Below are 21,947 nucleotides of genomic sequence, written 5' to 3' on the forward strand. Positions count from 1 at the left end.
CTGAAAATTAATGGCAATACAATTTAATTGGTAAGAAGCAGCCCACAGCAGCTTTGGATAGAAACACGCATTTTGAGAAACGTGGAAAAAGGACCATATCCCCAAAATATGAGAAACGTTGCTGCATTAACGCTTCTCAGATAGCGTTTTCCTATAGATTAGTCTTCATGCGCCTGGACTCTATTTATTATTCTCTCCGGAGTTTCGGCGAAATCTCAAAACCGCGACAACCTTTTGGAAATGAAAATTTACAGGTTAATTATTCAACTACTTTTATAGAGGATTAAAAAATCGAATGGTTTAAACGCCCCAAACATTGTCTTTAACAAAACATTTAAATGATGATAAATACACATGTGCTTTGTGGAACAATAATTAAATAATCAAAGTGATGTTATCACTATTTTTATGAATTTGTTTAAACCACCAAATGGCATCCCTGATGGGAGTGGACGAGGCCACAGAGAGATGGCTGTTTCACAACTCCGGAAATCTAAAAAGATTGTCTCGAAATACGCCGAGAAGAAAAAATGTGTCTTTTACAAGATCAGATTGGACTGTATTTTTTAAACGAATCTTTCCTTTGGGATCTAAAGGTTTGGAAGTTTTTGACAATTTATTGTGTAGTAAGAGAAACAACGTTAGAGGCCGGCGGTGTAGCCTATCCCCTACGGAGGAGTGGTAACGCACGACGGGTCAAAGGTCACTCTGAGTACATTTTTATGTGACATTTTGACATCGCTTTCTTTTACCGAAGTAAAAGTCATTCAACAAATATGTGTTTGAGAAAGTGTATGAATGAGTGTGTCATTGTGATGTTATTTCTCGAAAGATTTCTCAATGTTTTGGGTCATCTCATTCCCATCCTCCCCCATTGATGGGGCGTCGGGCCGGGGGGCGCGACCGGGGGCTGGTTGGGTGGGATGGCACGCCGCCGGACGGGGAAACACCCACACTTATCACTGCTACCTCCATGCTGAAACGAAATAAGAAGTTCAAATAAGGGTGAATCTAATTGTCTTTTAAAGTCCATTTTGATTGATGACAACAGTTTAATGGGTCTTTTTGATAAAATAATTCTAAATTATTGTGATGGTACACTTATGTAGATCTAAGTCGAGAATCATCAACAAGAATGCTGATTGGCCAATCACAAGCAACCATGTGGACGTGTCATATTCTCACATGTAGTCTGGTTCAATTTTGTATAGCGTAACTACTGTACTTCATCGTCTGTCTGTGTACACACGCGAGAGCTGTAAGCGGCCGAAACCAGATCACTTCAACATGTAGCGATTTCCTTCTGCTACTGCAGCCGGCTGTGTGTGTTTTTACCAGTGTTTTTGTTTGATTTTTGAGGTTTCTAAACACTTAATTACTTTCGGATTGAGGAGGGTGAAGTAAATATAGTTTCCTTAGATTTATTGATGGTAAGCTGCAGCTGACGTATTTGCAATCATGGGATTTGACATACGGAGGTAAGATACTTGCGTCCAGTTTCCGGACGGGATTAAAAACAAACAGGTGTTTGCATCATCATTCCATTAATTACATTTAAAACTTGTAAACATGGAGGAAGGAAACAACAACTTATTTAATTTTTTTTCCACAGCATCATTTGATGAAGTATGAAAGGAAGAAAAGATTCTGTATCACGCCACCACTTTTTCATTCGATATGAAATAAATAGTATCAGCATCCAATGCTGCATTGTTGTCTAGCTAGTTAAGTTAGTTTACATCTCATTAAATTTTTTATGGTGTAAAAAAATGAGTGAAAAAGTGGTGGCAGGATATGGAAAGTTATGCCGAAAGTATGTATGAAGATTATTTAAAATGGAGCTAAATCGAATAAATTCCGTTAAATAAATAAAGAGATTTAAAAGCAAATGGAGAGGGGGGGGGGGGGGAGGAGCTGTATGGCTCTCCAGTCACAACGTATTTGAATGCAATTTTCAGAACTTTGGGTTTTATATTTGTCATTTACAAAACATATGGGGACAAATAAATCATTTGGTAATCTAGTTGCGATAATCGTAACCCTCCTCCCGACGGCCGCCCAGGCCGGAGGGTTACGAGACTCGTTCGAGCGTAAACGGTTGATCTGGTCCAACACGTACAATTTGGACAGCTAGTCACCAGATTTGCCCCTTTTTTACCACTTTTAAAAATCATGACACAAATTCTGAGGGTACTACCTTAATCCGCAATGTCTAATGCAGCCTGCCATAATACTCAAAACACCATTGAGGAAATATTTCGAAGAAAAATGGACAAAAACTTACCAGAATCGGAGCGAATTCACAGGTTCAAATGTCGAACCTGCGTGGGGCGGAGCTTCGGCTGTACGTGTGGGATGTGTGGTTCAAAAGGTCGTGGCAGTGCGTGGGGTGCATTGTGTAGCCCGGCAACTGTGCACATAATATGTGCGGTCCGAGGCTATTCCCGCTTGCGGACTCACATCACTACACGGGCGGACGGGATGTTACACGTGTATGTACATATACATGGTGTACAGTACTGTGGTGCATGTACATGTACAGTGCATTGTCCTATTTTATATACGGGCCCTGATGACATGTCTTTTGATTTCCTTTTTTTTTCATCTGTATTTTCATCAATTATTTATTCGTTTGTCCAGTTCCATTTTTAATCTTTTTGGATTTTATATAGTGTCGTTTTTTATTTAAGAAAGTGTTGTGAATACACCATGAACAGACCGATTGCGATACCAATGTTTACGTATGATCACGTGACCTACAGTACCCAAAGAAAAGGACAGATACACAGCAAAGACACGGGAGGATGGGAAGACTCGTACCAATGGACAAGAAATCGGCCGTATATAACTTTGTCTAGCTAAAAACGAAACCCTTTTTGTAAAGTTGAATGTTGTAACATAAATTTAAATCACACTTGCTGTTTTATATTTCCAGTATTCTATTAAAAAATAGGTTTCTTTTGAGATTATAAACTACGTGAGCTACTGATGTTTGAGCAAGCTCACGCGCCGTAGATTTTGCGCTGTGCACGGCTGAAGTCGGGCTGTGCCGTGAGCGAAGTTGTCCGACTCTAGATGAAAGCTATCCCTTCTAAAAAAAAAAAAAATGAGGATTAAAATAAAGGGATTGGCAGCTTCAGTGATTTTAAGAAATTACACTTTCTTACAGGTCACGTGACGTTGCGCGCAATTGGTCTATATTATTGGTTCTCTATTTATAATTTAGGCCTATTTTGTAAAGCGCCTTGAGCACAGGGGACTGTGCGCGAAATAAGTGTCCTACCAGTATTAATTATCTTCGTTGTACAACTAACAACAAGCGGGCGGAATTGTTTTTACACCACGGCCAGGGTTTTGGACAACATCGCGTATCCTGTTTTGCATACATTATCCGTAAGGCCGGTCGCACATTCCCTATTGGAAGATTATTTCAAAAACTAAGGAGGGAAGGAAAGCCAGAATTCCATATATTTATTCAACGGTGTTATGCACACATTAATATTATTTTTTAAAGTAATAAATTAACGAGATAGCTATTATGATACATGCCTGGAGTGTTGTTTAATTCCAGCTTTACAATTATTTAATCAAGATCAAAATATAACTGCATTGCATAAATCTGTATCCTTCGTTATTATTAAAGAACAAAATAGTTCGAAAATACTTAGCTTTTACAGACCAATATTTTGTATGAAAAAGGGTGCACATGCAACGCCAGTAAGTGAAAAAAACACATGTATAAGGCCACATGAATGTGTAACCACTTGATCATGTTGGAAAAAATAATTTGTCCTAACATATAGTCGACCGTTTAATTTGTGTAAAATAGTAATTATTAAATTAATATGCTTTTCAATCAGCCCAAACTGTTTTAAAGCTAAAAGGTTAACTCCCGGTAATTACTGAAAATTACTGACATAGCATAAACAATTTACTTGGTAACTAGCAATGTGGAGCTGAAGATTGTATATAAAATTGTGAGAAACGGCTGTCTCTGAAGTAATGTAGCTTGCGAGAAAGAAGTAATTTTCCACAAAATTGATTTTGAGACCTCATCAGAATTAAATTTTCAGGTCTCGAAATCAAGCGTCTGAAAACAGACAACTTCGTGATACCAGGATGTTTTTTCTTCCACTATTTATTATATCGTAACTTCGACGACCAAACTGATAAGACCTTTGAAAATTAAAATAATTTACCAGTGTCTTAAACTGTAAAAAGTAAAATAAAATAAAAAGTTTGTATTTAGTTATAAATGACGGAAGGTATTATTCACCATGTTGTCTTTCGACGGACCTGGACGAAACTATTATACTGCAGGGGTAATACAAAATGCAGGACGATCATCATGGGTTACGTGCCTTTGATAGAGTTGAAAAGATCATATTTCAATCTTCCCTTGTAACTTCAAATTCCAGTGTGCGGGTAACTTAAAAAACAACTTTAAAAAAACAACAGAACAACTTATACCAAAAGAAGAAAAAAAAAATACAACTCTGCCCTTCTAGAACTGCAGTATAATGGTTTCGTCAAGGTACGTCGAAAGACAAAAAGCCGGACTAGCGGCGATATAATTCGGAGTAACGAAATTGTTTGCACATTTAAAATACTTTTTGTTTTAAATATGACTCTTCTACACTTCACTTACATTCAAATTTCTTTTAAAGTATATTTAAAGTGTGTGGTCGTCAGTGTCGTGAAGGGGTCGTGAGTTGTCGGTTTCGACCGGTAATATCGTCAAAAAAAAACTGAATCATAACAGTTTGAACAACTTCGTGGTGAAAGTACCGAAAGTTCCATACTTATGTTGTGACATCGTTTTAAGGGCATTTATATCAAGTTGTCGTCAGTCTTTGCTATAGTGCAAAATAATTCGATATAAAGATTTTTTTTTTATCGTTGACAACATATGGGCGCCTTTTTTTAATTATAATTAATTAACACTATCATTTGTATTTCTTAATTCAAACTGTTTCCACTCACAGGGTACGTAAGCACATTCACAAGACGTATGTCAAGGAAACGGCGGATGTCTTCTCCACATACTCCAGGCCCCTCAACCTCATCAGTGATAGAAACTAGTACACCAGCCAAACAGAAAGTCCACATCGAAATTTATTCTTCCGATGTACTTTTTACATTGTATTATTATTACTCACGTGCTCACGGCGCTTTACATTTACAAAAGTAGGCCTCGATTAGAAATAAACAAACAGGCAGTTCACAACACTTTCTTTAAAAAATATTATATAAAAAAGGGGCACTATATAAATTACAAAAAGAACAAATTGAACTGGACAAACGAAGCAGAAATATTAATGAAAATACAAATGAGAAAAAAAATTATGAAATCGAAAGGCATGTAGGTCACGTGATCATACGTAAACATTGGTATCGCAATCGGTCTATTCATGGTGTATTCACAACACTTTCTTAAATAAAAAACGACACTATATAAAATCCAAAAAGATTACAAATGGAACTGGACAAACGAATAAATAATTGATGAAAATACAGATGAAAAAAAAAGGAAACCAAAAGACATGTCATCAGGGCCCGTATATAAAAATAATAGGACAATGCACTGTACATGTACATGATATGCACCACAGTACTGTACACCATGTATATGTACATACACGTGTACTGTGTTGTTGCTGATAAGTATAACATCCCGTCCGCCCGTGTAGTGATGTGAGTCCGCAAGCGGGAATAGCCTCGGACCGCACATTATGTGCACAGTTTTGCCGGGCTACACAAAGCACCCCACGCACTGCCACGACCTTTTGAACCACACATCCCACACATACAGCCGAAGCTCCGCCCCACGCAGGTTCGACATTTGAACCTGTGAATTCGCTCCGATTCTGGTAAGTTTTTGTCCATTTTTCTTCGAAATATTTCCTCAATGGTGTTTTGAGTATTATGGCAGGCTGCATTAGACATTGCGGATTAAGGTAGTACCCTCAGAATTTGTGTCATGATTTTTAAAAGTGGTAAAAATGGGGCAAATCTGGTGACTAGCTGTCCAAATTGTACGTGTTGGACCAGATCAACCGTTTACGCTCGAACGAGTCTCGTAACCCTCCGGCCTGGGCGGCCGTCGGGAGGAGGGTTACGATTATCGCAACTATTGGTAATCCTATTCTCAGTAGCTGCACCAACTTGCTGGAACAAGCTCCCTCTTCACATCCGTGACTCATCCTCAATCAGCTCATTCAAGACTCGGTTAAAAACACATCGTTTCAGACAATGCTAAAAAGCGCTTTGGGATAACTTTTCGTATGGCGCCACCACTTTTTCACCATTTAAAAAAAAAAAAGGAATATCTCATTGAGGTAAATTAGATACTATATTATTTCATATCGAATGAAAAAGTGGTGGCGCCATACGGAAACTTTTCCGCACTTTGAAATGCCTGTGGAAAACGCTATACAAATGTTACTTAATATTATTATTATCATTAACATCATTCATAATCATAGTAAATTAAAAATGGATACAAATAATATTCAAAAAGGCGAGGTTTGGTAAACAGAAAAATAGCCACACTCTGAAATTGTTACTTAAAGTGTTTTTTAATTTTCTGGTTTTTGCTCTAGACTTGACGTATACAGGAAAGTTCCTAAGGATTTGACGCAGCCGACACTAGCTGGGGCAGCAGGTACATTGCCACTTTTCTTAATCAAAGGGAAATTTATCCTTGGTTTTGTTTTAATTTTTTCAAGAAAAAATCAATAAAATATTAAATTTTTTACCAGAGAAATGTAATTTGATTACACTTGAGCATTAATACAAAATTGTGTAGAGTGCAATTTTTATTTTTCATAAATGTAGAGTGCAATTTTTATTTTTCATAAATGTTTTTTTGTCCTGTTTTGTGTTGGTTGATAATTCAGCTAGTAGGCCCCCACAGCCCCTAGACAAATTACAAGCCATATTAAATTTTATGGCTCTGCTTTACCGCCAAATTTTGTGCTTCTGATCACCATTCTCTGCTTACTGTTCAAGCATCAAATTCATGGGCTTAATAATAATAATAATAATAATTACACAGCATTTAAAAGGTGCACTAAATCTGTTGTAAAACCATTCAAAGGCGCCGGTCAAGATGGAAAAGAGGGAACTCTCAAGTGGTAGGGAAAGCAAGTGTGAACAGGTGTGTCTTAAGTTGCTGTTGAAAGATGGAGATGTTATGTATTTCCCTGAGTTATTTGCTTTTTTACTTGTTGGTATTGCTACCATTAATGCATCAGAAAGATTGTGACAACACATGCTTAAAATCAGGGCTACTAAAACATCCTGGGGGCAAGTTAAACAGAGTTTATTAGCCCGGTTGGCTGCTTAACACCAAGATAAGGCCTGGCAAGATATGAAAAGTTAACAAACCAACCAATATTTTCTGGGATTTTCATTATTTTCAGTGTCGGTATGCAGTATTTTGTTCATTGTTTTCTTGCTGCTGTCAGAGTTCACTACTTTCATCAAACCAGATGTGTAAGTATTTTACTCTGAAAACTATTTATTTATTTCAAGATCTTTATACAAGATACAAACATAAGCACAACTGCTGTTTTACATTGTGGACCTGTGTTCTTTAAAAATGAGTATAAGGAAAAACATTATTAAAAAATATACTCTTAAAACACTTACAGTCAGAATAAAAAGTAGAACAATTTTTACTAGACACCCTAATGAAATGGAGTAAACTAATTCATCATTGGGGGCAATTGTGCGTGCATCTCTAAAATACTGGTGGGTAGTTATTCTGCAATACTTTGTGCTATGAATATTCACGTATCGTAGTGAAGTTATCAGGCCTGATACTTCACGGAGGCAACGAAGGCGATTGCCTCCATGTCCCCTGGTCATTGCCTTGGTGCCCTTGAAATGATCCAGTACAAATTTGCAATTTCATCATAAGGCTGCCCTTTACCAAGAAGAAAATGCCTTGGTGCCCTTGCCCTTTCAAAAACGAAGCATACAGCCCTGAGTTATGTTATGCATAATGTGCTGTATGGATACAGGCTGTGTTAGACCATATGGTCTAAATGCCCACAGGGAAAAGTCCATATTCCAATTTGCAAATATTTTATAAAGACAGGGCATCCAAATGAGGCATTAAATTAGTTCAATTATAATTTGTAGATTGTTGTAAATTATCAAAACAGTATATTAGGGAGCTTTCGTTTTGGACGATGGATGGTTCTATGCCAGTAATGATGACGTTTGGCGTCATCTACGCATGCATCGGCTTTGAGAATAGTCGTCCCTCAATTTCTACGACGGTTTGGGATGAATCTGCGTTGTGCTGAAAACGACAACGTTTGGCTGAAAACTACCTACCGTTGCAGAACCATCGGTCGTCCAAAACGATAGCTCCCTGTTACAAGGAAAGAGAAGACATTGTCTTAGTGCCTTGATAAGTTGAAGATGAATTAATGACCATCAGCATTCTTCATTGTTATCTCAACTTTTTATCAAGGTCTGGAATTTCATCATTTATCAAAGGGCACTTTTGCGTGTCTTGTGTGTCGGGCCAAGATCAAGGGCAACAGAGAGGCCATGGTCTGCGTGGCTTGTGTGTCAGGCCAAAATCAAGGGCAACCGAGTGGCCATGGTCTGCGTGGCTTGTGTGTCAGGCCAAGATCAAGGGCAACCGAGAGGCCATGGTCTGCGTGGCTTGTGTGTCAGGCCAAGATCAAGGGCAACCGAGAGGCCATGGTCTGCGTGGCTTGTGTGTCGGGCCAAGATCAAGGGCAACAAAGAAGCCATGGTATGCGTGGCTTGTGTGTCAGGCCAAGATCAAGGGCAACAGAGAAGCCATGGTCTGCGTGGCTTGTGTGTCAGGCCAAGATCAAGGGCAACAGAGAGGCTATGGTCTGCGTGGCTTGTGTGTCAGGCCAAGATCAAGGGCAACCGAGAGGCCATGGTCTGCGTGGCTTGTGTGTCGGGCCAAGATCAAGGGCAACAGAGAGGCCATGGTCTGCGTGGCTTGTGTGTCAGGCCAAGATCAAGGGCAACCGAGTGGCCATGGTCTGCGTGGCTTGTGTGTCAGGCCAAGATCAAGGGCAACCGAGAGGCCATGGTCTGCGTGGCTTGTGTGTCATTCCAGGCCTGGTTATATACACCTGGCTTATTTAGCAAATAATACATCACAGACTCCTGGTTTTATTGATTTGAAATTTTGATTTTTGTTGAGGTTTAGTGTAATTCTACTGGGGTCGATTTCACAAAGAGTTGTAGGACATATGAAAAACATACGACTAGTCCTAAGTTAGGACGAGTAACTTGTCCTAACTTGTCATAAGACTAGTCTTAACTCTTTGTGAAATCCACCCCTGGCCTTTTAGGCTGTATGCCATTTGTTGGTGTTACCGTGGCATTTACACTTTTGCAAAAAGTATGTAAATGCTTTGAAAAACTAAAGAGAACTTCTGCTAAAGCGTGGTTCATACTTAATGCCAATGAAAGTTTGAATGTTTGAAGCAGATTTTCACAAATTCGCATCCGACAATTTCCTACCAAAGTCTACTGCCAGTTGCGTTTCACACAGAGTGTGGGCGCTGAGGCCCCATCTCCTTGCCCAAATTCTAGACAATGACATGTTGGCAATATCTTAACAAGCATTTTTTAGCTTTTACATTTTTCAATTCCTTTCAAATTTTTGTCTCTGTTGATACTTTGGATAACAATACCAAAGAGTAAATAATTGCATACTTAAATTGAATTAAATAGTTATTAAACTTCTATATGATATTTTTTTCTTAACAGAGTGAGTGAGTTGTATGTGGACAATCCAGGGACCATTGCACGCCTTGAAGTACGACTGAATATTACCCTACCTCGTTTAGCATGCACAGGTAAGACAAATTGAAATAAAGTATCAATAAAAACACCCATGGCTCTAGACTGGACACTCTTGTTGGGTTATGTTTGTTGAGAAATATTTTTGTTTAAAAAATGGTTACGGTACCAGCAGCATAGCTACTTGTAACTAAAATCAGGCCTGATACTTCACGATTGCCTCCGTGTCCCCTGGTCATTGCCCTGGTGCCCTTGAAATGCTCCAGTACAAATTTGCAATTCCCTCATAGGGTGCCCTTTACCAAGAAGAAAATGCCTTGGTGCCCTTGCCCTTTCAAAACCGAAGCATACAACCCTGTAAAATGCCTTTGTTATCAATTAAAAAATGAAAAATTAAACTTGGCCCTGTTGTGACTGCCTTAGTCAGGTACCCTGTAGTTCCCAAATGCTGGACTGTTGCCAGGGCCTAATTTCATAAAGCATGTAAGCATAAAACAGAAACTAGTCACCAGCCGAAATTCCACAAAGTTTGCATTGTTGCAACTGGTGCCCCACTCGTTTCTTGATTGGCAAAGAAGTTTACTAAGCAGTATTTTCTGTGCTAAGCAGTATTTTCTGCTTAACAGCTTTATGAAATTGGACCCCTGGTAGTAAAGATATCAAGCATGCAAATTGATGGTTTAATGATTGGTTTAATTTGTCTTAGTACTTGGATTGGATATACAAGATGACATGGGCCGCCATGAGGTCGGATACGTAGACAACACCAAGAAGATACCTATCAATGATAACAAAGGATGTTTGTTTGAAACGGGCTTCTCTGTAAATAAGGTAAATCAAATAAGCACATGTTCAAGATTTCTAACGACCTCTTGTGACCTCTAACGACCTCTAGTGACCTCTTATGACCTCTAACCCCATCTTTGTGGAATCTAGCTATGGGTTTATAGATGATTCAATAGCTCAATTTCACAAAGAACTAAGATTGTTCTTAAAGGACTGGACACTATTGGTAATATATTTACCAATATACACCGATGTGTGTTAGCACTGTGTACTGGGTACTTACCCGAGTTCTGTGAAAAAAAAATCAAGGGCATATTACTCGGGTGGGATTCGAACCCACGACCATTGCAAATCTAGAGCAGGTTCATATCAACTAGACTACCGAGATTGCCTGGTAGCTAGAGGCAGTTTGAGTCCTATGTTTAGCAGCGGGTACTGCAAACGATTTAACAGGGTAGTGTAAAAAGCTTACTTGGTAACGAGAGCTGTTGATAGTATAAAACATTGTGGGAAACAGCTCCCTCTTGTGACCTAGTTTTTGAGAAAGAGGTTATTTCTTACTTAAATATTAAAGAGCTTCAGGCATGAAGTCTATTATATTAATATTTAGGCATCTGAAAGCAAACAAGTTTGTGCAAGTTTTTTGTGTATAAATTTTCTCTTACAACTTCCATGACAAGTTGGGTCGCGATTTCACAATTGTTTTTATTTTGTGCATATAACGTTGGGTTTTACCAACTGAGAACACTGGTCTTTGATAATTACGAAATGGCTCCAATGCCTTTAAGATCAATCTCATCTCTTTGTAGAATCGGTCTCAGTTCAACCTTTGATATCCTTCTTTATTTTCTCTCAAAGGTTCCTGGTAATTTCCACGTCTCAACACATGCAGCCGGTATGAACCAGCCACTGAAACCGGACTTTGCTCATTTTATTGATCATGTGTCCTTTGGTGATGATCTTTCGGTGAGTGTGGCAAGTTTCAATCACAAACAATCAATATCATTATTGTTCAGAAATTATACAGCATTTTTCCCCTTTAAATTTGCATCATACTTTCCTAAATTTGAGTGTAATTTAATTTAGAAAATGGCTGTTGCAAACTGCTAATCGACCAAGTGGTCCTTTTTGAACTATGGTAGAAATGCAAAAAAAAAAAAAAAAAATCTGACGCTTCGACCCTAACAGCATTTATTCCTAGCATCATACAAAGCTAACTTTGTAGCGTAATGTAATTTATAAAATAGAATTGGCTGTTGATAGCTGCTTACCAACCAAAAGGACCTATGGTATAAATTTAAAAAATAGTTAATGTCCTGGTGCTTTGACCCTAACAGTCTTTTTCAAAGGTTACAATGAGAGAAAGGCTCTGCTAAAGTCAAAATATCAGGCCATTAAAGGGTTTTGATACCTTTTGTAGATCATGTTTTTTGATCATGACATGAATCTTCATTAGTCACCAAGTTTTGGAGAGGAAAAAAAAGTGAAAATCACAGAGCAATGTTTTTAGGAGAGTCACATTCTAAAATAATTTTCATCTCGCTGTGACAAAAATTATTTTGGTGAAATTGTTTTACTCAAAAACTACAGCACCTCAGCAAGTAGTATTTAAACAGCTAAGATTTCTGTCACCTTTATCAATGTAAGTTTGATGTAAATCTGTGGGCGTTTGTGTTTTGTGTCGTACAAAAAGTACCCTGAAGCCCTTTAAATATTTGTAATGTTATTTTGATAGTCCATTGAAACTAAACCAGACTAACTGTTAGAGACAAGCTTTTGATACCAGATGAATCAGTATTATTTCCTATATTTCAGTTTCACATGAGACTAAACTTTGCTTATATTTAACTTTTTAGAATTCGTCTGTTGGTGAAAGAGCAGCATTTAATCCACTTTTAAACAAGGACAGATTAAATGCAAAAGGTGAGAATTCAAAAATTTCAGCCATCATTTTTACAAACTCAAAAGTTTTTTGTAGTGGAAAGATTCGTTTTGTTGCGCTATAATTCTAAAACTTCCTTTTTTCCCCTGCTCTTCTTAACCCTTCACTTGGGTATTTTTGAAACTGGAATCCTGTGGAATAGGGACCTAGGCCAAGACAGTGTGAAATTGTGCCGGGGTAACCTTTGGGTAAAAAACTCCCAGGGCCTCCTCAGGGCTGTATTTCACGGGGATAACAGATGCAGTGTGAAAAGGGCTATTCTTTCCCCCTTGCTATTCTAAATCCTACAATTATTTACCCCTGCTTTTCCAAACCCTTCATCCCTGCTTACTGAACCTTTATTCATATACCATGACACTGCAAATCCATCACATCACAACCAATTTAGTGTTTTGCTTGATTCATTCAGCATGGTTCAAGGCATCAGAATCCGGCAAGGATGGATTTGATTTGCCATTATAGTGAATAGTGTGTTCAATTTGATATTTCTGGAAGCAAATAGACATGTACCTAGTGTTGGGTTCTTTTAACTTATCTCTTGTATGTTGACCAACTGTTTGATTCGACGTCGTGTGTTGTGTATGGTGGCACAACTGTGGTACATGGGTAATGTGAAGATGCAATCAACATATAACTATTGCTTTCAAAACCACAGTGGATATATTGAATGATCAAACTGTAGGAGGGTTGAGACTGTTTATTCTAATCAATCCTCCTTGTTTTTCTGTTGTTTTAGCGGAATCGTCACATGATTATTACATAAAGATTGTCCCAACTGTTTATGAAGATCTTTGGGGAAACCAGAACATTTCATATCAATATACATTTGCTTATAAGGTAAGTTGACCTTTGACCTATTTAATACATTTTGCAATGGGAGACTTTTTACAACTCTACTAGGCATCAGACTTACCAGTAAATACATTGGTCTTGGAAATGTGAGCATGCTCAGAACGACGTAAACAATGGAAATTTACCTGGTTAGTATGCTGCCACCTAGCTTTAAAAAAATTGGGCATAACGCGCAGCACACTAGGTGCGCCTATCCTGTCTGCCATTTTGGGAGTCAAAATATACACAAAGAAATTGACTCCAAATTTGGTGGGAAAGGCAGACGCACATTGTGTGGAGAATGAGAGACTTTTGAACGCTAGGTGGCAGCAGACCTACCAGGTAAATTTCCATTGTTTACGTGGTTCTGAGCATGCGCACATTACCGAGAACAATGGAATTAACCTGGTAAGTCTGCTGCCACCAAGCGTCCCAAAAGTCTCCCGTTGTTCTGCTAACACACGTTGGTTAAGTAGTAAAAACAAAGTTGATATTCTTGATCCCGGGTGCAAATTTAACATCCATTAAATCAAACTGCCTCTAGCTACCGGCAATCTCGGGGGTGTAGTTTGTATGATATGGAACTGCTCAAGAATTGCAAAGGTCCTGAGTAATATGCCTGTGACTTTATTCCTAGAACTCGGGGGAAAGTCCTGGAGAGAGCGCAATATAAATTCAAGAATTTGTTTTTATTAAACCATTTGATTGTGGAAAATCTATTTTTATTCAGGAGTATCAGAATCACGGGCATGGTCATCGAGTTCTGCCAGCAATTTGGTTCCGTTACGACATCAGTCCAATAACAGTCAAATATCATGAAAAGAGGGCGCCATTTTACACCTTTATTACAACAGTAAGTAAACCATTTTTAATTTTGAGTAGAAAAATGGCTGACAACCATGTGAATGAATTTCTTTCAGAGATCGATTTCGTCCAGTACTTCTAAATAGCAAAATATTTTGACAGAATAAAATTTGTAGATTCTGTGCGCCAATATTGAGTAGAAGTTGATGATTTTTGGGTAGCAACTGATACAACTTCTAAAGCACTTTGCTCTGCTTTACAAGATAAATCGTTCACTGCTTTGTAACAACATTTGTTCATCAAAGTGTTCATGTCTAACCCGTATTCACTCACTGTTTTCTCCCTACCGGGTAATCTCGGTAGTCTAGTTGGTAAGACACTGCTCTAGAATTGCAAGGGTCGTGGGTTCGAATCCCACCCAAGTAAATATGCCTGTGATATTTTTTTCAAACGGACTCTGGAAAGTATACAGTGGTAACACACATGTGTATTGGTGAAAACCAAAAATTAAATTTCTTTATCCCGATGCAAATTTAACATCTATTGTATAGTTGCGGTACCCAAAGCCGAAACATACATAATGTAGGATTCTAATTGCCTCTAGCTACCAGGCAGTTTGGTAGTCTAGTTGGTAAGACACTGCTCTAGGATGGCAAGGGTCGTGGGTTCGAATCCCACCTATTTTTTCACAGGCAGACAGGACTTGGGAAAGTACCGAGTATATATTGCTAAAACACAGTGTTGTATGGGTGAAAACCAAAACATTAACACTGTTGTCTCCTTTCCAGATATGTGCGATTGTTGGAGGAACTTTTACTGTTGCGGGTATCATCGATGCATTAATATTCACAGCGGCTGAAGTCTTCAGAAAAGCTGAGCTTGGGAAACTCCACTGATCAGGTTCATCTCTCCAGTCAGTCGGGAGATTTCAGCAACTTTTAGCGACGTAGAAAACCAGAAAATATTATGACATTTTTTATTAGCGGAGAAGTATTTTCCACACAAGTATTTGTTGACGTTAAGGTAAGGGAAAGTATGGCAGAGAAATTGTTGGTGTGTTTTTAGATGCTGCAACTTTGTTACTATCCACAAAATGTGTTTAAGGTCTTGTTTGAGCCAGTTCAGGTGCAAACTAGTTGACCTGTGGTTGACCACTGACTAGCACTGTACATGTGCAGTGACTTATTTAATCGAACAACTCGATTGGAAGTCAACTACCGGTACCATGGTATTCAACACTCAGTTGCCTTTTGCGTGTTCGCTATAGTGTCACTGGTTCCCCTCTGCGCTTTACACTTGTTAGCATGGATCAGGTTATCAGGACCAGTGAAGAAACAGTGGTCATGAGGCTGGTTTTAAAGGAACACGTTGCCTTGGATCGGTCGAGTTGGTCTTTGAAAAGCGTTTGTAACCGTTTTTTATAAAATGCATATGGGTAGAAAGATGTTGTAAAAGTAGAATACAAAGATCCACACAAACATGACTCGAAATTGCGTGGTTTTCCATTTACCTCGTCGACTAGCACGTCGGCCATTTATGGGGGTCAAAATTTTGACTCCCATAAATGGCCGACCGTGTTAGTTCGCACAGTAGAAGGAAAACCACGCAATTTCGAAGCAAACTTGTGTGGATCATTGTATTCTACTTTTAAAACATCTTTCCAACTATATGCATTATATAAAAAACGGTTACAAACGCTTTTGTTTTGACCAACTCGTCCGATCCAAGGCAACGTGTTCCTTTAAATGGTTGACCACAGTAGTCAGCCAATGGTCGACCAGCCTGGGTTCAAGTCAGAATGGTCAACCTTTAGTTAACCATGGTACACACTCGAACTTGCTCTGAGCTGTCAGATATGACCTTTGACACATGACCTTGTGTGTAGACTAGACTAGACTAAGCTTCTCAGATGTGATATCGTTTTTTAGAATTACAAACGGTGCTCTGCCTCTCATTTCAATATGAGTAAAGTGTCTTAAAAAAAGTTATATTTAAAACTTGTTCAGTACCTTCGTGGTAGATGTTATTAATTTAGGGCAAAAACTTTTTTTTAGCTTGAGCAACATACGTCATATTACATTGGGCTACACTGAGCTTGTTAAATCAGTTGCATTCATATCTTGGTTCAAGTTTGTTGTTCACTTGCTTATATCTTGAAGTAAATGGCTCACATTTTATGTCAGGTTAAAATTATATTTGTTTAGGATCCATTTGTTTCTCATATTACCATTTCTCTATTTTCTCCTCATTTGTCTTCCGTATAGAATGAAATTAAGGTCTATAATTTAACTTTTAATGCAGATGAACTTGTATTTGTTTTCCAGGGGTGGATTTCACAAAGAGTTAGGACTAGTCCTAGGTGATAAACAAATTGCATGGATAGTTCTAGATAAGACTAGTTAAGACTAGATAAGACTAGTCCTAACTCGTTGAAATCCACCCCTGAATTTAAATATTTAAAACCTATTTTTGTAGATAGCTTTTTTTTTTCTTTTTTTTTTACATTGACAAAGATTTGTCTGCAGGCAGTTTTTGTGTTCGTTGTCTTTCATTTTTTTCTTCTTTTTAGAAGGCTTAAACACAAGTCATTGTCCCTTGTCATAACTTCGTAAATGACATTTTAAGACAAGTGAGCTGCAGCGCCCTCTATAGGCCATTATTGTATAGTGCATGAATGACTTGCTAATTTCTTTTTCTAATCTTGGCTGATTAGAGTAGGCTGATCGTTGGGAAGTCAACATCTTAAAACAAAGCCACATGTACAATCCAAACAAACCTTGTTGACTGTAGATCAGATCAAGTGTTTGACTGTCATTTTCAAAATGACCATCACTGTGTCTGGGTTTGAAACCAATGAGGTCTTAATCCTACTCAGTTGTTTGCAATAGGTAAAAGCACCAAACTTTATTGACTGTAATTCAAGTTGAGTATTGACCAAAATCGATCAACTAATTTGTGTTTCCAATAGGTAAAAGCACCAAACTTTACTGACTGTAATTCAAGTTGAGTATTGACCAAAATCGATCAACTAATTTGTCTTCAAAATAACCATAGTTTTGTCTTCATTTGACACCAGTGAGGTCTACAGCCTGCAGCTCACTCAGTTGTGTAACATGTTACCAACCACAGCATTCTTGACTCCAATAAACAATGTAAAAGCCTTGCAATTGTATAAATACAAAGGTGTACTTTATTTTCTCTTCTTGGTGCATGATTTATATATATATTTTTTTGGAAAGCATTTTGTAGTTTAAAAACCAAAGCTTTGTAACACGCTGGAAATAGAAGAACGTTTATTTAAAGGCAGTGGACACTATTGGTAATTACTCAAAATAATTATTAGCCTAAAACCTCTCTTGGTAACGAGCAATGGGGAGAGGTTGATAGTATAAAACATTTTGAGAAACGGCTCCTTCTGAAGTGGAGTAGTCTGCGAGAAAGAAGTAATTTTCCACAAATTTGATTTCGAGACCTCAGATTTAGAATTTTAGGTCTCGAAATCAAGCATCTGAAAGCACACAACTTCTTGTGACAAGGGTGTTTTTTCTTTCAATATTATCTCGCAACTTCGACGACCAATTGAGCTCAAATTTTCACAGATTTGTTATTTTATGCATATGTTGAGATACACCAACTTTTAAGGCTAGTCTTTGACCATTACCAATAGTGTCCAATGTCTTTAAGGGTAGCATGTTTGTTATTTCAACTCGGGTATCAGTGTATGGTTAAAGCATGGAGGTAGGAATCCTCCATGCTCTACCTAGAGCTAGCTGCTTAATGGTTACTGGTTATAATCCTCCATGCTCTACCTAGAGCTAGCTGCTTAGTGGTTACTGGTTATAGTCTTAACGGACTTGTAGATACATTCCTAATTTTTTGAAGAATCTATAACTACACTGTTTTTTTTATATTTTAGCTGGCAACATTTTGGCTAGCCTTGCCCAAGGCTCTTTACGCAAGCACCAGCCTGCTCTGAATTCACCACGTAGCGTTGGACGACGAACTGCATCTGATACATATACTGGCATGGTACTGCATATTTGATATACTGCACGTATCATGGAAAACCTCGAAAAACCATGCTTCGACTCCACAGTAACCAGATTGAGAATCTTGCCATGCAGGACGATGTTGTTTCTTCAGCCTCTGTTTTCCAGATCTTCTATGTGCTTCTCAAGCTTATAGGAGTAAGAGTGGTTGGCATCTGAACGGGTGTTGATCAGACGGGTGAGGGATAGGTTCTTGTCGTTGATCATGTCCATGTTGGATTTCAAGTCGCTGATTTCTTGATCATGATTGGAGACGACATGCGAGACTTCTGACAGCTTGATTTCCAGGTTGGATATTTTTGAGCCCATCGTGGCCAGTATATGTATCTATGCAGTATGTCAACCAATGCTACCTGGTGAATTCAGAGCGGACCGGTGATTGCGTAGAGCCTTTGACAAGGCTACATTGTGGTTTGTGTTATGATTCGCATGATGTCAATAACGTCATGATGCCACTCAAAACTTTATATTCAATATTGTATTTATATTTAAACTTAACTTTCTTAGACTGACATTTAGTCTTTACCCTTACTATTGAGCATGTATTTCATAAAACTAAGTTCGATTCACATCAATTTTTGGGAATACATTAAAATAACTGTCATTATATACATGAAGGCCACAAGGGGTTACTGTATTTTAATTATATTTTCAGATTAAAGTAATGTTTTTGACATGAAATGAAATAATGTCAATTGAATTCTGTATAAGGATTGATTACATGAATTAAAAGATTTGTTTTTACAAAACCAAAATTATGTAGACTTTAAAATTTTCCTTTGGAAGTGCCGTATGCATAATTTTGGATTTGTAAAAACTAATCTTTTAAAGGCAGTGGACACTATTGGCAATTACTCAAAATAATTGTTGGCATAAAACCTTACTTGGTGACGAGTAATGGGGAGAGGTTGATAGTATATAACCTTGTGAGAAACGGCTCCCTCTGTGAAGTGACATAGTTTTCGAAAAAGAAGTAATATTCCACGAATTTGATTTCGAGACCTCAGATATAGAACTTGAGGTCTAACCATCTCAACGCACACAACTTCGTGTGACATGGGTGTTTTTTTTCCTTTTATTATCTCGCAACTTCGACAACCAATTAAGCTCAAATTTTCACAGGTTAGTTATTTTATGCATATGTTGAGATACACCAACTGTGAATGCTAGTCTTTGACAATTGTCAATGGTGTCCACTGCCTTTTATTCATGATTATCAACAATCGAGATGAACTTATTTACATGAGGATTGGTTACAGTTTAAAGGCACTGGACATCTTTGGATATAACTGTCAAAGACCAGTATTTTTACTTGGTGTATTCCAACATATGCATATAACAACAAACCTGTGAACATTTGGGCTTAATTGGTCATCGAAGTTGCACAAGAATAATGAAAGAAAAACACCCTTGCATTACTTTGTGGTTTCAGATGCATAAAAAAGGGTTTCGGCTGAAGTCTTTTATTATTTGAGTGAGAAATTACCTCTTTCTAAAAACTATGTTCCTTCAGAGGGAACCGTTTTTCCCAATGTTTTATACAAACTATCAACAGCTCTCCATTCCTCGTAGTAAGTTTTTATGCCAACAATTATTTTGAGTAAATACCAATAGGATATTACTTGTCCATGCCTTTGAGTATTGTTGTTTAACAACTCCTTGCTTGATGTCCCGAACGAGAGAAAATTAAGCCAACCTCCCCGTATAAAGGGGTTGAAATGTTGAAATGTACTCTTTAATATTTCGTCTTTGATTTGAAGGAATCGCATAACGTTTTATTAAATCATTTTCTTAGTTTGTAAGAACAATGATTACAGAACACTACTGAGAACGTCATCATAAAGGTTACGCTTTGTTTAAAAAGAAAGCCTTTATCATTGACATAAAAGTGCCTCACAAAACGACTGCAGAATAACTCTTGTTAATTAAAATCTTTAGTGATTTGGTTGACTTTAGTATTACTTTTCCAATTGCAGGCGAACTCTTTTCTTCCAATAAGTTTGCTTGGTAAATATAAAAGAAACATGAAATGCAGTTAACCATTTGTGTTTGTTTCCTTTCGTCACTTTCCTTTGGTTGGTGTTGATAACGTCCTGCTTGGTTTAACTTAGCTTCATGTCACACCAGGCAACATGTAGGCAACACAGCTCCAGACAATCTCCAGAAAGAAAGGCACCCTAACCTCAGCACCCTACTGGCACCCTCGCCCTAATCCCACACCCTCACCCTAATCCAACCACCTTCTTTCTAAACCCAGCACCCTAACCTCAGCACCCTAGACCCATCACCCTAGCCCCAGCACCTTCGATCTAACCCAAGCACCCTCACCCTAATTCTGAAACCCTCAACCTAAGCACCCCTGGCCCGGCACCTAGTCCTGGCACCCTCACTCTAACCAGGCACCATAACCCCGGCACCCTCGCCCCAGAACCCTAACCCCGGCACCCTAGCCCCAGAACACTAATCCCGGCACCCGCGCCCCAAACCCAGCACCCTCACCCCAACCCAAGCACCCTAATCCCGGCACCCGCGCCCTAATCCCAGCACCCTCACCCTAACCCAAGCACCCTATCCCCAGCACCCTCACCCCAACTCTGGAACCCTCAACCTAACCTAAGCACCCTCACCTCGGCACCCTAATCCTGGCACTCTCACCCTCACCTCGGCACCCTAGCCCCAGAACACTAATCCCGGCACCCGCGCCCTAATCCCAGCACCCTCACCCTAACCCCGGGCCACCACCCTCGCGCTAACCCAAGCACCCTCGCTCAAATCCTGGCACCCTAACCCTGGCAGCCTAACCCTAGCCTCCTTACCCATGAGTAAGGATGAGAGTCTCTCACCCTTATCCTTGCACCCTCACGATACAAGCATTTTAATCAAAATTTAGGCCAAAATGTGAAATATTTACAAGTCTAGCATTTTTGTCAAATTTATCCCAAAAAGTAAAAAAATCACAAGGAGTAAGTTCAGCATTTTTGTTTAATTAAGGCCAAAGAGTGAAAAAACCACAAGTGGTAAGTCCAGCATTTTTCCGGCATTAAGGCCAAAAAGAGAACAAATCACAAGGGGTAACTCCAGCATTTAGGCCAAAAAGAGAAAAAATCACATGGGGTAACTCCAGCATTTTTTCCGCATTTAGGCCAAAAAGAGAAAAAATCGCAAGGGGTAAGTACAGCATTTTTGTTTAATTAATGCCAAAAGGTGAAAAAATCACAAGGATTTTTGTCACATTTGAGTCAAAAATTGAAAAAAAATAACTACAATGGGTAAAAGGCCAGCATTTCGGTCAAATGTCGGAAAAAAGGTTCAGCATTATTTTTTGTTTAATTTGGGCCAAAAAGTGAAAAAAACAAAAACAAAGGGTTGGTCCAGCATTTTTTCCCGCATTTAGGCCAAATTGAGAAAACGTCATAAGGGGTAAGTACAGCATTTTTGTTTCATCTAGGCATAAAAAATCACAAGCACAAGAGGGTTAGTCTGGATGTTTTGTCAAATTTGAGTCAAAAATGAAAAAATCGCAAGGGGTAAGTTCAGCATTTTTGGCCAAAAAATGAAAAAATCACAAAGGGCAAGTTCAGCATTTTTGTTTAATTAAGGACAAAAAGTGAAAAAATCACAAGGGGTAAGTTCAGCAGTTTAATCAAATTAGACCAAATAGAGAAAAAATCACAAGGAGGTAAGTCCAGCAGTTTTGTCAAATTTGTGTCAAAAATGAAAAAATCGCA

At 38.5% G+C, this 21,947-nt stretch overlaps 1 protein-coding gene across 1 annotated transcript; it reads left to right on the plus strand.

Annotated features, from left to right (window-relative positions):
* The first annotated feature begins 1,262 nt into the window (after window positions 1-1,262).
* LOC139940617 (endoplasmic reticulum-Golgi intermediate compartment protein 1-like) lies at window positions 1,263-15,826 on the plus strand. Its single transcript, XM_071936957.1, has 10 exons — window positions 1,263-1,478; window positions 6,603-6,664; window positions 7,425-7,497; window positions 9,775-9,863; window positions 10,514-10,638; window positions 11,452-11,559; window positions 12,450-12,516; window positions 13,272-13,372; window positions 14,097-14,219; window positions 14,959-15,826. Exons 1-10 carry the CDS (start codon window positions 1,459-1,461, stop codon window positions 15,064-15,066), a joined length of 876 nt encoding a protein of 291 aa, XP_071793058.1. The 5' UTR covers window positions 1,263-1,458; the 3' UTR covers window positions 15,067-15,826.
* Window positions 15,827-21,947: the final 6,121 nt, after the last annotated feature.

The sequence above is a fragment of the Asterias amurensis genome, chromosome 8 (genome assembly GCF_032118995.1).
Source record: "Asterias amurensis chromosome 8, ASM3211899v1".
Lineage (NCBI taxonomy): Eukaryota > Metazoa > Echinodermata > Asteroidea > Forcipulatida > Asteriidae > Asterias > Asterias amurensis.

Bases quoted from the DNA above. Each gene is read 5' to 3' on its own strand.
- LOC139940617 (XM_071936957.1), top strand. From the start codon at position 1,459: ATGGGATTTGACATACGGAG. The intron at 9,864-10,513 runs GTAAGACAAATT...AATTTGTCTTAG, and splicing joins ACCTCGTTTAGCATGCACAG to TACTTGGATTGGATATACAA. The intron at 13,373-14,096 runs GTAAGTTGACCT...ATTTTTATTCAG, and splicing joins AATATACATTTGCTTATAAG to GAGTATCAGAATCACGGGCA.